The following is a 16934-nucleotide window of genomic DNA, read 5'->3' as shown; positions in this document are numbered from 1 at the left end:
AGCTGTGGTGACCTCGTGCCTTCCCCTCTCTTCCTTCATGCCCCCCTGTTTTTGGGGGTGGCAAAGCAACGCTCCCTCTTCAGCTGTCACAGCCAGGTTAAGTGGCTGCACTTGCTTCTGTCAAGCCAACACATGCTCCTGTGGTGTGATCCCTTATTAGAGCAGACAGCCCACATCAGCTCTCCATTCTCCCTGCCTCCCCAGAGACACTGCCTCGCTCCAGAGCTGTTCCCATTCTGCTTCTCTGTGGGATGCAGCATGTCTGCCAGCTCCCCTTCCAGCTTCCCCAGGGCTCATTGCATGGAAGGTGGAGGAACAAGGAACAGGAGGGTTCTTATAGCTGCTGACAGCCATGGGTTTTTGTAGATTTTTTCCCCCTCTCCTGAAGATGAATATTTTCAGAGTTCAGGTGGGAAGTCCACCATGTAAATCCAGCCATGTGAATTAGATCCAACCATGTAAATTGGATTTCTTTAGCAGGATTGGGCTGCCCTTCTGCTGCTGAGCCTCCTGTCCTAGCTTAGTGTTACTGTGTTGCAGGAAAGGTCCAGAACCTTGATGTCTTCTCTAAGCATCACTTCAGCATATTCTCGAGGTGGTCTCTGATCTCTGCCACATTTGAGTTCTGGAAGTGAGTTATGGGATAGACAAACGAGGAGCAGGGAACAGGAATTGCTAGGGTGCTGAAATTACTCTGCTGTCCCTTACTTTTGTGGAAGACATGGATCTTTCATGAATGTGGAAGCCTCCAATTGGTTGTGTTTCAGACCACCAAATCCTGGAGTTAGGCCAGATTGTTTTAGGAAAGAGCTGCTGCTACTTAACATTTGCTAACTAGGTAATCTTTTGTCCTTCTGTTTTGAAACAAAACAATGGTTCTGATGTAGAATGATTGTATTCCCATGTTCAGCAATGATGAAGACAAATGTCCTTGTGTGGAGAGCCCAGTGCCATCCACCTGCTTAAATCTTCAGATGTCTTTCTCTTCCCTTACCTGATGGCCACACAGGTAAGCCACAGAATTACTGAGGTTTGGGCAATGTCTGCATTCAAAAAACTAGTTCTAGCTTGCCATGGAGGACAAAAGGCAGACCTGTACATGCCTTGTGATGGTCTTGTGCTCCAGCAATCTCTGCTGTCTTTACAACTCTAGGAGGAGAAACTCCACTCTGGAGATCTGATCAATGTAATTTGAATTTTTCCCCCCCTACTTTGTGATTCCTTTCAGGGTCCATTAATGTCAGCTGTACTCTTGTTCACAGCCACTACAGCAGGTTTTCTCCAGGCATGATTCAAAACAGACACTGAAAAGCAGGATGTGTCTGAGTGTTTGTTTCCTTCATCACAAGAGCTCTGCCTTGTTGGACCTTGCTGAGGTCTGTCACAAGAACAGTGTGGAGTTACTGGTCTCTCTAGACTGTCCTTGGCTGGAGTTTTTGAGGTCTGTCCCCATCAGTGGTGCAGCTAATGGCACTGCTAAATGTGGCTGTTAAAGCCCAAGGTCATGGCTCCTGGATCTCCAGCTTCGTGGTCATTTTGCTCTGCTGCAGGGAGTGTTCTGTGGAGAGACAGAACATTCCCTTGGGCCTCAGGCAGTTTGGTCACCCTGGTGACAATTGGCCCCTGGTCTGAGCAATGTGTGCTCCCTGTTGGCTTGCACACCTCCTGAGCCAGCTGCACACACAGGCCTTGGAAGGATTCCTCTCCAACCCTCTTCTCCCCCTGGAGGATGGGGTGGTATCCCTTTCCCCTGCATCATACCTGACTTGGTTTCTCAGTAGGGCAAATTGAAGGTGAAGTACAAGCTGGTCCATGAAGCTTCCTCCCCCACCTCAGATAAGAAAGCTCATTAATACAGTAAAAAAAAGGTCTCCATTGTTACATGAGAGCTCAAGGTCAGGCTGGTAGTAGTAACTCATATTGCTTCTAAGGTCAGCCTAAGCTTTCTCTTTCTGACAAGCCACGATAGATTGATCATGGGGGCCCTTACATTATTTTTTTTCTTCTGAAATAGGCTTTGCTTCTCCTGACCCTGTTAATGATGTTTGACTGAGGTCATCCCAGCAAACCCTGAATCCTTCCCATTCCCTTCCAGAGGGCTTGCCTTTGTGCCAAAGCATTGTATGCTTGTTAAGAATTAAGCTTTCCTGATCTCTGCTGCAGCAAAGGAGCTGTCTTCATTGGAGAGGCGAGAAATATCTTGAATGCCATCTGTCAGTTAATGCTCTCATTAACACCTGAGTGACTCCCAACACCAAGCTGGTGCCTTTTTGCCAATTCAGAACTTAAAAGGTGCCAGCCCATAAGGTGAAATATCTTCAGTCCATAAAATTAATTCCATTATAAGACGTCTGTTCTGGTAAGACCTAGATTTTTGTTGGGCTTTTTTTTTTAACTAGAGCGATCACAGAGGCAAAGCCAGTTCTCTTGTGTGCTGTGAATTAGATGTCCAAGAAGTCTTTTTTCATTTAGTACTGAGAACCTCCTAAAATCCACACTTGTGCTGGGTGACTGAATGCATTCAAGTCTTTTTCAGCTTTTAAAGCCTTTACTGGACAGAAGTATCGCCTCTATTATTTCCCTTAGTGGCTCACTCGGTAATAGGAACTTCAAGAGTAATTACATTTATCTGTAAATGGTTTGGTAGAAAGGCTGAGCTCTCCCAGTCTTGTTTTCCATGTTCCTCCCACATACAGCTTTTGGACAGGAGTTGGAAGAGGTCTGTTGTTGTCCCTGCTCTCTGTCATCCTCTGGTTTTGTCAGGGTTCTTGGTGTTAATCTCAAGAACAATATACTGTCTGGGATTAGATGCAGGTCAGGTTCGCCTTTTTCCCAGCAGTTTTAGCTCAAGAGCATGCCAGTATTTACTCTTCCATTGCATTTTGTAAATTAAATGAAACAAGAGACTTAAAACACTGTCAACATGATAGATATTCTAGCTAGAGGGTCCAGGCAATTATTTGGCATCTACACTTTCAGAAGGCTTATTTGTGTGTGCCAGCAGTGTCCAAACATCGTTGGTAAATTTTTGTCTCTGATATTTCAACTCCTTACCCTAATGTTTCCTTTAATCCAATATTTGCTCCCATAGGACCAGAGATTTTGTGAGGAATGGGTTTTAGGGGTTGTTTTTAGAGATGTATGTGGGGGGAGGACTTGACAAAAAATTGGCAGCAGTAGACCAGATAGGGCAATGTGCTGTGACAGTAATTCCACACTTGGGCCATGGCATGCTGCCTGCAGGAAGCACAGATTGACACGGGGACTCTCTTACTGAATCAGTGTTTGGTTTAGCTTTTGTTTGTTTGGCTTGATTTTGTTTACAGTTTTCCAGCCAAGATTTGATTTACTTTGGAGTCTTTAAAACTAAAAGCACAAGTGACTCCGCTTCCTTTGGGCATGAGGATAAAAAAAATAAGCATTATGTGTCTGTACATATAATTCTAGAAGGAATTATGCTCAGAAGGAATTTCACATTGAGTTTGCTCCTAGAGTATCCCTGTGGGGCTGGGGTCTCTAGGTGCAGCTGTTCCCTGCCAAACGTGCACGCCAGAAGCTCCAACCAAATTTTTCCACGTATCCCATCAGCTCTGTGAAATTCTCACCCCCTGTTCCTGAGTCTCCAAAGGAGCCCCTCTAGGAAGCTGGGCACGGTGACGGGAGCAGTGGCCAAGCTTCTCTTTCCTGACAGCAGAGCATGACCCCACGCGTTCAAAGCCGGGGAGGTGGGAAGGGTGCCTCTCCTCTGAGCAGGGGAAAACACTGGGATTGCCAGGCAGGGGGAGGAGTCCTCAGCTCCCCTCTCTGGAGCAGAGAAGCCTCCCTCTTTGGGAGGCAGCCGGGCAGCAGATGGCCGGGCTGCGGCGCTGAGCTGTCAGGGCTGGATCATTTCTCTGGCTGCTCTGGGTGCTGATACCCATGGTGGGGAGAGGAGCCCCTCCCTCAACTTGCTCCATCTTCTTTATGCCCTGATTTTTCTGCAGCTGCTGCTAAAGATCACAGGCAACTTGAGCTGCAGCCTCGGTGGTACTCTTGTGGATTGTCTGACGCTGTTCCTCCCCTTTGACACAGATGTGCTGGGTCGTGTCCTTCCCTGTGCCCCAGATTTCTCTTTGTATATGCAACATACGATTAAAACTTTCGACCACAGTTGCAGTTTGGCTTCGACCTCCTTTCTAATCTTTGCAGCAAAAGATAGGGAGCTCTGACAACAGCCCTGTGGTTTCAGGGTGTAGTCAGGGATAAGAGTAAGAATTGCACTGGGCTCTTGAAAAATCATCTGCATCCACGTGGGATGTACCACACAGATGTGCATGTACCATTCCACCACTGCCCCATTACAGCTATCCAAATTGCTTTGCACATCGGAGGGCAACTGCACAACAAGGCATGTTTTGTCAAGTGAGGGAAAGTTTATCTGTTTTATGAAATATTAATGGTGCTAGTCAAGTTGGCATGGGAGAAGTTTTAGAGTTGCAGAGTTCTTCAAGGTACACTTCTGATCTGTTGTAGCTGGTTTCTGTAGTACTTTTCCTTGGTTACTGAGCTGTGTGGAAGCTGCCTGTGCTACACATCAGGAAGTGGTTGAGAGGTGGTGAGAGTGGTGGCCCGTGGTCTCACACTTTTCTTGTAAATTGTTTCTAAGACTCCCAATTTACTTTCAGAAGAGGGTTGGTTTTCCTTTGGATAAATGCCCTGAGGCAGAATGTGCCCATGTACCAGTTCAGCCTCCTTGGGAATGCCCCAGTTTGTAGAGAAAAGGACACAACTGACCTAACACTGCCTCCACTTGCTGAGTGTTTTTACACATCTCAGTGATGCTGAGAACCTCTGGAGAAGAGATACTTCTGTCTCCTCAGCTCAGTGATTTCCTTCCTGCCCTCTTCCCACTTACAAAAGAGTTTTTGGAGGTTCTCAGCTGCAGCAGAGACTCTGTAGGACTTTCAAGTGTATTGGTGTCCTACTGAGCCTGAAAGAAGGATATTTAACAGACTGTATCCACGTAATTCCATTCCTGTATCCAGTCTCTCTGATTCTTGGGTTTTAATTTTATAGGCAATTCTAAACAGTTATTCCTGGGCATTTCTGCTTAGAGCAGGGAAGAACCCCAAGGGCAGGGTTCTCACATATTGCTCTTCTCCCTGCAGATTTTCTTTTCCAAACCAAGAGAGCTGTTTCAGAAACTTTTTCAAAGGGAAATATAAGAGAAGGGGTAAGTGAAACTAACTGTAGGTGTGGCAGACAGGGTGAAGACGAGCACCATCCATTTGTCTGGAGAAAAGAGGTCGGTTCCCATTAAGAGGAAAAATATAAATTGGGTAAGATTGAGAGTGATTGGGAATGCCTTGAAACATCTGTTTCCCATCTCTGGTTCTTATTTCTATCCTTATTCAAAGCGACAAATGCACAGTAGCTGTCTTTGAAAATTGATGGGGGTAGGAACTCAAAAGTACTCTTAAGAACAGAGCTTGTAATGCACTGAACACTGGGTGGACGGCGGAAATTTCTAGTGTTAGCCACTTATGTGAAAGTCAAACTAAAACCAAATTGGTTAAATCAACAGAGCCAGTCCCTAGGGGGAAGGGGAGTTACATAGGCAAAGATTTCAAATGATCTTCTGGAATTAAACAGCTTCCTGGATCAGTTTTCTTTGAGAGTAGCCAAAATGATAAAGCAAGATAAGTGAACTTGTGCAAGTGGTAAAAGTATCTGTCTGAGCCATGCCTTCCTGCTTTCTTTTAGGTAGAAAAAAAAATAGGAGTAGATAGAACCCTTTAACTTTTGTTGTTTCTTTCTGGCAATCCTTTTCATCCTGTAGTTATTCAGGATCATAGGGAAACTGCTTTTTCAGTCCTTTTTATTTGGAATAGCCAGAACCTCTGTATCAGATTTGATGAAATAATCTTCTGCCTTGAACTCTGTCAGAGTTAAAGAACTGAACTTGTGGGGCTGAAACTCAAATGCTGTCTGAGAGCTTACAGTCATTTGCCTTATGGTTCTGGACTAAGCATCCAAATACAACTCTCTCTCTTTCTCTCTCTTTCTCTCTCTCTCTTTCTCTCTCTCTCTTTCTCTCTTTCTCTCTCTCTTTCTCTCTCTCTTTCTCTCTCTCTTTCTCTCTCTCTTTCTCTCTTTCTCTCCTTTTATCTCCTTCTCTCCTCTCTTTCTTTCTTTCTGTCTTTCTTTCTTTTATTTGCTCTAATCTAATGGCTTCTGTAAATATCTGACATTTAAGATACGTTATCAGATACCACTCTTAAAAAGTCTGTGAAGGGAATCTATTATTGCCCCCTTTCCCAAATCAAAGTCCTTGCTGGAGGTTAGATCTTGGGATATTTGAGAAAGACAGTGCAGGAATGCACAGCTACTTCAGGTAGGTGTAGTGTGTACTGAATATTTCTCTTTAAAAAAGGATACTTGCTGTAGTTTTCACCCTAAAATTTCTACTCGAGGCAGTTGTGAGGCATTTCATAAAATGTCAGTCCTCCCTTTGTGACTGAACTTTGTCAGCATAGGGGGCTGTTCCAAGTTATATTTGTCTGATTGCTGACAATAGTGAAACAACAATGCTTGGGAACACTGATGCTTTGCTTGTGTCACGCAGATGGAGCAAACTCCAGGTTGCAGAGGGCACCAGATCCAGGTACACCCAAGCATCTGTTGTTAAATACAACCAGAGGGCTGGTAACAGTGGTATGGTGAGAGCAGATATCTCTGGGAGGTCAGCTTGCATTTGACGTCAGAAAGAAGCAGGCTGGGGAGGAGAGATCTGCAGGGTGATCTGTGCTTCTCTCTACCCAAGGAGGAAGGGAAATACTGCCAGGTGGACATGGCTTGAGGCATCTGTTCCTTCATTCTCACAGTCACTGGCCAGTCGTGGTCCTTGCAGAGAAGTCTGGTCTTTACCCAATGTGTGAAGACCTCTGTCTAATAGCTAACTTCTTGTTGACTTTAAATGATCTTTCTTCAGCTGGATCACACTCCTCCACCTCTTTGTTAAAATATAATAGCTTTTGTAGAAGTTAGCAATTTCTCAGGGAAATGCAATTCTGTAGTGCTGGCGCCGTTCCATTAATCATATAGAGTAATCTGCTTGTGCCAAAAACCTATCAAGTGGAGCTGCCTTTTTGAGAGCTGGTGGGAATGTGTACCCAGTGGTGTTCTTGCTGGCATATGGACTTCCCGTGTGTGCAAGAATGGCTGGGGCATGGGGGGGTCCCCTTTTACACAACTCCAGCAGGCTGAGCGAGCCTGGCAACTCTCAGGACTCAAAGTCATATGGACGGATCTTCAGAAAGTTTTATATTTAGGGACATGGCCCCTTTTCCTGAAATTCTTTCTCCTGACATTTTGGGCATTCAGAGTAAAGGCTTAAGTCTCATTGAAATATAGACATGAGATCTTTTAGCCTTAAGCTCCATCAGTGGTCTTAAACGTGTCGGATGGGGACACTCACTCTCAGTGCTAGATGAGGGTGAGAAATATCTGCTTCCTTGGGTTTTATGATGAAGTGCTGGTGCTGGCAGTGAAAGTAGGACTTAATGTGACCCAGCTAGAAAATCAGAAAGGTCATTTTAATAGTAATGTTTATGAAGAGCTCAAGTGTTCAGCTTGGTGATCTGGGAGAGTACAGACGGGGAAGTCCTCTGTACTGACTCCTTTTTGGGAGGTGCACTCCTGTTGGGGATGAGCCTTGTTGTGTGGCAGTGTCCAAGCCACATGTGTGAGGTGGGCAGTGCAGATGTCCTGCCAGAGCCACCAGTGGAGGAACAGGCAGAAAGTGGCAGCACCTGTGGGGATGGAGAGAGAGGAGGCCAGGGACCACATACAGCAGCAAAGTGAGGAGGAATCAATCAGCTATGCAAAGTCTCAAGACACTGAACCAGGGCATGAACATTTCTTTAGAAGTTGAGAGAAGCAGGGCTTGGCAATGACAGATGTGAAGGGCAAAGGGAAATCTGAAGAAAATTGTCCCCCCATCAAATGGGAAGAGTTGGAAGGGGAGCAGACTCAAATTTTGTTGCACCCCCTTTTAGTTAAGAGTGGCTGACGCTAGCACAAGGCATTGCCCATTGGGGTAGAAAGGAGATGAGTTGCTACCATGTTTGGCTCGTTCTGCTTAGAAAGAAATAACAGTCTGTGTATAAAAAACTGACTGTGTCATGACATCCTGTGATGTTGCAATGAGATTGCTGTGTTTTAGGAATGTGAATGATGGAGCTGCACCCACCATAGCTGACAGTTTTCCTTCAGATGCTCTCTGTCCCTGCATTGTGTTGGTTGCAGTTGCTTGGTGCACTAGGTGGACATGGCAAACTACAGGAAGTATGTGAGATTCTTTTCTTCCTTGGTTAGATCCCAGACGTTTCACAGCTACCTGGAGGACATCATCAACTACCGCTGGGAGCTGGAGGAAGGGAAGCCCAACCCTCTGAGGGAGTGCACTTTCCAGGAGCTGCCCCTGCGCACGCGGGTGGAGATCCTGCACCGCCTCTGCGACTACCGCCTCGACGCCGACGATGTCTTCGACCTCCTCAAGGTGCTTTGGGCAGCAGGGAGGAGGGAAACTGTGTGGCCACAGGAGCTGGGCCAGATCAGAATCTTCTTGGGAAGAGAAGGGGTCACAGTGGGTCAGCAGTTCGCTTTGCCTTCCTCTGCCTTGCTCAGAACTTGGGCCCTTGTCCTGTGTGGATGTATTCATAACATGGGAGTCACTAAGGAAGTTGGCTGCATTGGCTACTCTTTCTGCAAAGAGTGAATTTGGAGATTGGTAATGGCAGGGCTGTTAGAGCAGAGACTGCTGCCTTGCTGAGGGATGCTGTGAGATGAAAGGATGGGGATGAAGTATACTGGGGGAGCTGGGGGAGGGTAGAGCAGGGATGGGGGGGAGGGAGCTTCTCAGGGCTGTGCGTGACTGTCGCCAGCACTAATTAGACCTTCCCTGTCAGGAGCACCAGAGATGAAATGTTAAAACGAGAGAGGCCATTCAAATTAGAGATGCCAATCTAAATCCCTCCCTGGACAGAGAGACAACGTCATCTTCCCCCTGGAGTAACATTTTCCCAGCTCGGCCGGGAGGAGCAGCTGTACTGCTGCTGTGGCATGGTGGGAGGGAAGGAAGGAGGGAGGGAGGTGTTTACCGAGGGGTGTCATCATGTTTTGTGTGACAATGTGGCCTCTTTTCAACTTGTCACCGTCTGTCGGGGGCTCCCGGCGGGCGCAGGGCTTGGACGCCGACAGCCTCCGCGTGGAGCCGCTGGGCGAGGACAGCAGCGGCGCCCTGTACTGGTACTTCTACGGCACCAGGATGTACAAGGAGGACCCGGTGCAGGGCAAACCCAACGGGGAGCTGGCTGCAGACAGGTAACAGCCCCTCACACACCCCCTCCCTGTCTGGGTGCAGGGGTGAGGGGGGCACGGCCCGGGCTGGAGGGGGCTCCTCCGCCTGACTGCTGTTGTGCCGGGGGGAGCGGGGCCTGGGGAGGGGCAGCGCGGGCGGGACCCGAGTTGCCAAGCAGGCTGGGGGCTGCCATGCAGCCATGCATTGTGTCCAGGCAGCCTGCAGCCTTTGTGGCACCGGCAGAGCCTGCTGGGGGAGCGCTGCTGCCTGCCCCACCGCATTCCTGCCTGGCTGCCCCGCACCAGCGGCTCCCAGCCAGTGGGAATCCCTCCTCTCCCCTCCCCGTCCTGTTGCTGCTCTGATTTAATCCCTCCTTTGGTTGGGATCCTAGCAGCTGTTCCGATTTCTGTGCCCCTCTCCCATCCTGCCAGCCTCGGTTGCCTTGCTGGCAGATATTTCATGGTGGTTTTGCCATTTTTCAGGGGATGTGGGGGGCAGACAAACACCCCAAACGTTCCTGGGAAAACGGGCAAGAGACGAGGGCGACCTCCGAAGCGGAAAAAACTACTGGAGGAAAATTTGCTGAGGTATGGAAGGGTTCTTCCTGCAACAGATATAAAATACATACATTCCCCGAGGGAAGTATAATGTATGTCTGGGGTTCCCCCAATAACTATGTATATACCATGCAGCCATAATCTCAAAGCAACTCAAAAGTGAAACAAGCTCAGACTTGGTGGATGCTTTGATTACTCTCCAAAGCAAATTCTGACTTAGCTGGAAGTTTGGTGAAACAGTGGGCATCACTCTTCCAACCACCTCACTTCAAATGCAGTTCCACCATGCAGTGCTAGGGAATTTGCTCCTGATAAAGAATACTTTAATTGTGTGACTTGAAGCCAGAAATCCAGGCCAGCTGAGTCCATTTAGATTTTGGGATGCTTTCCTTAAGAACTGAGATACTGTACTTGACAAACTTCATCCTGCACCATTCACTTACAAAAACTTTACGAAGCTATGATAAGTATATATTTGTAATATGTATCAAATGTGTGTTCTGTAGTGTTCTTTTCATGGTTTTGCTCTGCACTGGATAATTGTGGTATTCCCTATTCTCCTCAGAAACAGCTGTGTTTTGGTGATGTGATGTACTTGTTGTATCACTCCTCTTTATTTTTGGTAGGGAGAAGGCAGAAGAAAGCTTGCTTATCCACGAGACTCAGATAAGAAATGGTAAAGAGATTTTGCAGTATTTGGATTGATACCACCCATTAATAAGACTTAAATTATCAAAACACAGAGAGATGCCTGAGACACAATCCAGCCTTTCTCAGGAGAGTCCTTCTGCTGATGGTTGGGGCCAAGTTTGGAAGGAAGGGTTTGTGTTACAGACTGCCTGGCATTGGGAGCCTGGGCACCTGGAGGCCTCCTGTTTTGTCATGGCTGAGTTTGGGATGAAGAAACCTAACCTTCTGGGATACACTGGAATTCAAGGGCTCACCTAAAAAAGTCTCCCAGGGGTAAGGTAAAACACACCCCTCTTGTTAGCAGGTGTGTTTTTTCAGATGGGGAAGAGAGTGGAGACAGTGATGCTAAGATAGAGAAGGAAGAACCTTTTTGATCCTCTCACTTTTCCTTCCTCATGGCCATTGGGTGGCTGAGAGTAGTAAACAATGTCTTGGGTAAACCCTTACCCAGCTAAGGGTTAACGAGGCAAAAAGCGAGTTAGCAACATGATGTGAAAGTGAGTTCAAGGGAGCTGGGACTCATTTGTCATACATGTGTATCCACTGGCTTCCACAAAACATAGGGACTCGGCCTGCCTGTTGCCTCACAATAAAAGGCAAGGGTGGCATTGTCTTTCCCGTGCCTCCTTCCATTTGTTCTTTGTCTTCAGATTTCCTGGCGGCCACTCCGGCTTCTCCAGAGCCGGAGCGGTGTGCGTGAGGCGCTGGGGGTTTTATCAGATCATTGTCTCCAGCAAATTGTGTCACTTCAGCTGCAGAGTAATCTTCTGCTGGCACAAAGAGTGCCTCAGTCCTGTTTGCTATTGAAATGAGTTGTCCGTGGGCAGCTGGCAAGGGGATGAGAAATCAGGATGCAGGCTCTGGGGGCCGGATGCAGGTAAGCTCCCTGCTGCACGTGGGCAAGGGATGGATGGCTTTGTGTAGCCAGAGCAGCAGAGCCAGCACAGGGCTGGACCTTTGCTGTCTCACTTACCAGTCCCCAGTGCATTCACAGAGCTGAAACTCTGTGCCACTGCACCCCAGGGCAGGTGCTGCAGGGAGCCTGCAGCTTTCCAGCCTTCCTGGGACAACCTGACACCTTGCATGTCACAGCCACTCACACTTCAGATCCACAAAGGGCCCAGAGTCAGATTCAGCTTTTTACTTCTTTTTGTTTTTCATTGTTAGTTTGCTTGAAAATGTGTTCAGAAGGTGCATGACATCTGCCAGTGGTGCTGATGACCATTGCTTTCTTTCTGGGAGCCAGTGGTTAGCCCTAGAAAATTCTGGAGGGAGCTGAGAACCCCTCAGCCTGAAGGTGTTTGATCCTAAACTTTCCCCACTCCAAAAAGAAAAAAAGGGCAACAACCCTTTTCTGCTCAGAGAGCATCCTGGGGCAAAAGCATACAAGTTGCAACCCATGAGGCTTCCCTGCTCTGTGTAAACATTTGTGGAGCAGGAACCACATTCCCTGTCTCCAGGTGGGTGTTCCAACCACAGTGCAAGAGAGCCCTTCCTTCACAATTAATATTCAAATGTTTCACACAAGGTGGAACAGTTATCAAAGTGTCTTGGTGGTTGGGACATGCTTCAGAGCAGTGGGTGATCTGCTTCAATCCCACTCTGGATCGAGCAGGGATGGGATGTGAACTTTTGGAACTTCCCCCTCATCTGGCAGCCTGATGAACCCTGTCCTTCGCTTCCTCTTCTGCTCTTTCAAGTGTCTGCAAACAAAATATTTCATTTGCAGGGAGCAGGAGGATTTGTTACCCTGCAGAAATGGTTTGCAATGCTTTAAAAAAAAAAAAAAAAGTATTTCAAATTACATTATTTTTGATGACTTTATTCTGCTGCCAGACTAAATTAGACATTTGCAGTTCCCTATGTCCTGCTCTGGCTGACAGCCCCCTCTACAAAAAACAAATTAAATTCTTTTCTCCAGTCTACAATAACTGGAATGTGGGCTTGCTACAGGGATGTCACACTACCTGTGTGTTGCCATGTGGCACCATTATTTCTTCCCCTGAGTACTTCCTCTCTATCTTGGCATCACTCTCAGAGGTAGCAGTGCTTCTGGTGCATGAAGAGAGCTTTGGGTCTGTAGCAAATGGAATGTTTTCTGTAACAGTGGCCTTTGCCAGTGTCTCTTGCTCTTCCTGAGCCCTGAGGAGAGAAGAGAAGGGATTGAGAGGAGCTGTTAGTCATAACTGCTGTGGAGATAACATCCTTTCATGTTTTTGAAGGGTCCCAGGGGCCTGGCCGTGGGACATGGTGGTTGCTGTGCCAGACGGAAGAGGAGTGGAGGCAGGTCACAGAGAGCTTCAGAGAGAGGACTTCCCTTAGAGAGAGGCAGCTCTACAAACTCTTGAGTGAAGACTTCCTGCCGGAGATCTGCAACATGATTGCACAGAAGGTGAGGAGACATGACATCCTGTTTACCTCTCTTTGACCACTTCCAAGAGCAGGGATGCTTGCTGAGTGAAGGAGAGCTAAATCCCAGCAGCCTGCCAGGCCGTTCTGCTCCCTGCACCTACAGCCTGCAAGTGCCATGAATGTTGGGGCTGTTGAGTACGTGTGGATGGGGGGAAGACTGTCCCCCATGCAGTGCTGGAGTCGGTGCTCGAGGATCTGGTTGGTGATTGCACAGCAGCGTAGGTAGGGTGGCTGAAGGGGTTACTGTCTTCAGCCATGTCCTGTGGCCCTTTCCTGCTAGCAGGGGATCTCTGTGCTTTTGAACTGCTGCGATTTACAGCCTGGCTTTTCTATGCAAACTGCCTGTGATTCCACTTTTACTGCCCTTTCTCTGCTGGCTCTGCTGAAGGGGCACTGGCTGCTTAGCTGCCCTGGCTAAGCCCAAAACTCTGAGGGGTGTTGTCCATCAGCTGAGTGTTTCCAGGTGGGACAGATCTGGAAAGAAGGATCATTTGGCTGGATGGCTTTGTAAAACTGGCTCTGCAGTCAGCGTGCTGTTCTTGGATCGAGTTCAGTTTGCTTGTTTGCTACCCTTGTAAAGCTAATAGGGATTTCATGGTCACTTCTAGCCCTCAGAGTTTCTGCTGCCAGTGTCACCGATGTGCCCTAATTTCCTCCACTCTCTTTTTCCTTCCCTCAATTCTCAACCCTGTTTCAGGAGAAGCGTCTGCAGCGGACAGAGTTTTCTCCCAGGTGGATGTCTGACCATCAGCCCATCAAACCAATCAAGCAGGAGGTGAGGGGGGGTGCGAGGGGGAGGACGACGGAGGGAGGCAGAGCAGATGCCTCCTGGGGGAAGAAATAAACCGCAGCATCGCCATTCAGTGGGAAGGAGCCACTTGAAAGTGCCTGTGCTGAAAGAGAGATGGGTGGTAATGCCCGTCAAAGGCAGGCTGACACCCGGGGTTTCTATGGCGAGCAGGGAGGTGCTGCCCTCTGGATCGCACAGGGAACGGCCCCGCCGCAGACCCCGCTGCAGCTGCATATGGAAATCTGCGCTCAGTCTGGGGAATTCCACTTCAATGAAAGTGCTGGCACATTCGAGGCAGTTCAAAGAAAAGTTGAAGAAGGATGAGAGGGCTAGAAGAACCGGCTTACAAAGGGAAATGACAGAAATTCAGCCAAGGGGAAAACGTGAGGCTGCAAACACATGAGGGTGTAGATAGCGCCGAGGGAGAGAATGACTGATGCAGTATGGAGCTGAGCTAGGAGGGGGTCAGCTGGAAATGGAAGTCACAATTTAGGCTACTTTAAGAAATGCTTATCAAACTGCAGCCTTATGGGCTCAAACAGCGCTTTCTGTGCCTCCTCACCCTCATCTCGTCTCTACCCCATCAGTGCAACAGCACTGCTGCTGCTTGAGGGTCTGTGCAGTGAACCAGACCCAGGAAAATGACTGGAGTTAAATATAACCTTTTTCTTTGGTCGGGGTTATTTTTAACATAGATCAGTTTTCCGATCCAGTTCACCACACAGCCCCTAACAGGCACACCAGCACAGGCAGAGACATGGGGCTGTGGAGATGGGGGGTCTTTGAACTGGCAACTGCTACCCAAAGCAATCGGTCAGACAACACCAGATTAGCCACAGAGGAAAAAATTGTCTCAATTCTATCAGGCTGGGGCATAATCTCTCGCTGTAGATGTAATGGAAACGTAGTTACCTGGTGTTTTGTCAAACCCTGGGAAATTAGGCTGCAGGGAATATGCCGTGTGAGCTAGAGTCAGGGGTTCCCCCAAAACAAAGGAGAAAGTACAGGTCCCTGTGCAATAAATGTAATTACTTAGAAACAGATGAATAAAAGGAAGGAAGAACATCTCATCATGCTGCAGATAAAAGCCTGCCGAGAGGAAAATGAGACCCCAGCGATGGTCAGTTTGGGGCCAGAATTGCTCTCTGCAAAGCCCACCATGCAGGAAGCACAGGGACACGTGTTTGTTCACAGGCAGCAGAAATCCCAGAGGAGGAGGGGAGTGGGAAACACATGGAGCCTGAATGATGCTAATCAGTACCGCAGGTGCTCCAGGTCTGCAGCAGCAGAGGGCTGTTAATTGCTGCCTGTGGGCCAGTGAAACCTTTCCAGCGAGCAGGGGCCCTCCTGGCACCCGCTGTGCCGGGACAGGGAGCCAGCCAGCACACAGTGGTGATGGTCACACTGCTCCCCAGCAGGATGTGAGGCCATCCCTGCCATGGGGCACCAGGGAAGTGCCAGCATGTCTGATGGCTTGTTCCTTAAACCAGGGTGGGCAGTCAGTGAGCCAGGGGGAGAAAGCCTCAGCCCGGTACAGGTGACCTCTTTCTCCTGGCTGCTGTTGGAGTTGGAGATGTAACTGCTCCATGGGCTCCTGATCCTGCAGGGGATTTCTCAACAGGTGGTTCAGATTAGCTCCTCATTAAGAGCCGCCTGAGCAGCACCCTCATTAGGAGAGCGCTGCAGAAACCTGAGCAGGAAGGTTTGGCGGATGAGGGGCCAGGGCACTCAGGGCACCCGCGCCTTCTGGCCTTCTGCCCCTGAAGCCTGATACCCAGTGTCTGGAGAGCAGAGCTGAAGGCAGGAGTTTGGCTCTTTCAGAGTCCCAGGGCAGGGGACAGCAGCGATGTTGTGTCCTGGAGTGCTCTCTGCCGGAGGGAAGGAGGCGGTGATGCCTTGGTCGCTGTGGTGTTTATCCTCCGAGTGGGGAGGAAGCTGGAGAAGAGTCCTGTCCTTTTGCCACCTCCTTTTGCCTCCTCCGTGGTCAGGAAGGAAGTTTAACTTGTGCTTGGTTCTTGCTTTTGTCATTCCAATAAGTGTCTGCTTCCACCAATCCAGTAGGAGTTTACTGGTTCATGTTTGTGTATTTTTTTTAACCCTGAGTTGAGCACACTTGTCCCCAATGGACTTAGGTGGAGCAGCAGGCAGAGGTGCCTCTGAGAATCAGGTTGTTTCTGTGTCTGAAGGGTCTCAAAGAGCCCATGCAGCACTGTTGCTGCCCTGCAAGTGCTGCAGGGAGTAAGTGCAATTGTAGGTGTCTGCTGCAGTCCTTGGGGCTCACTACACTGATTGTGATTTCTGCTTTTCCCTTTGCTTTCCAGATCTGGTAGGATGACACCCTCTCCTTTGTTTAAAAGTGCTTTGTTGATGCCATATGTGTGTTGGCTTGCTCTGGAGCATGCTGTGGATCCTGTGTCATGCCATTTGAAGCTCAGGGTGCTGAGTGTGCCCTGCAGGCTTGGAGAGGTCCTGGTGTGAGCACTGCAGCTTGGATGTTGTGTTCCTGTTTCCATAGGGCATGAGAGATGGAAGTTGTATTAATCTAGGGAAAGGGAAGGTCTCACCTGTGTACCAGCAATCAAAGAAATCCTAACATGCCAGGCTGGCTTACATGTACTGGTTTGAGAATGTAAAGGCTGATGGTCACATCCTCACTAAAATATTTTGGCATACCAAGTTTGGTGGTGGGTTCCTGCTCACCTCTTTCTTTTCACCTCACTCTTTTGGTTCCTATTGCAATTTAAGATTTATCAAGAAAGTCAGAGGAAAACGGTTTGACAGTTTTGACAGTGGTCAGGATCAGATCTGAAAGGAAGTTGTTTGCAGCTCACGAGTAGCAATTCAGATGGCAGAGCTTTTGAGGAAAAAAAGAATCAAAAGTGGAAATATAGAACCCAATTCTCTAGGTTCTTGACCTGTTGTCCTTGTCATAGCACAATCCTGGGCATCTTGGTGTTTGGATATTGATCAGAGAGGAAAGGTTTGAGAAACAACTGGAATAATCATGCCAAGGAACTGAAAGGATTGCTTTATAAGAAAACATTTAATCTAAATATAGAAATATGGGAGTTGTGTAAGTGTCTGAGGAGTCCATAAGGTAAAGGCTGGAATGTGACTAAAGAAAAGGAGAATTTATGTTCAGCCA

General features: G+C 48.2%; 1 protein-coding gene across 4 annotated transcripts in view; it reads left to right on the top strand.

The window, feature by feature from the left end:
* Positions 1–16934, top strand: part of LOC134417073 (chromatin remodeling regulator CECR2) — a 92277-nt gene that overhangs the window by 60140 nt on the left and 15203 nt on the right. For 2 of the 4 annotated variants that reach the window (XM_063153833.1, XM_063153834.1), the window contains 6 exons: positions 8356–8539; positions 9224–9363; positions 9823–9927; positions 10524–10573; positions 12810–12979; positions 13697–13774. In XM_063153833.1, the coding sequence (XP_063009903.1) occupies positions 9308–9363; positions 9823–9927; positions 10524–10573; positions 12810–12979; positions 13697–13774 (459 nt within the window). In that variant the 5' untranslated portion in view covers positions 8356–8539; positions 9224–9307. Of the gene's footprint in view, positions 1–8355; positions 8540–9223; positions 9364–9822; positions 9928–10523; positions 10574–12809; positions 12980–13000; positions 13222–13696; positions 13775–16934 lie in introns of those variants that run through there. The other 2 variants (XM_063153835.1, XM_063153836.1) reach the window with 2 other exon arrangements.

This window comes from Melospiza melodia, chromosome 4 (genome assembly GCF_035770615.1).
Source record: "Melospiza melodia melodia isolate bMelMel2 chromosome 4, bMelMel2.pri, whole genome shotgun sequence".
Taxonomy (NCBI): domain Eukaryota; kingdom Metazoa; phylum Chordata; class Aves; order Passeriformes; family Passerellidae; genus Melospiza; species Melospiza melodia.
The sequence above is the reverse complement of the archived record's forward strand: the minus strand, read 5'-3'. Positions and strand labels throughout refer to the sequence as shown.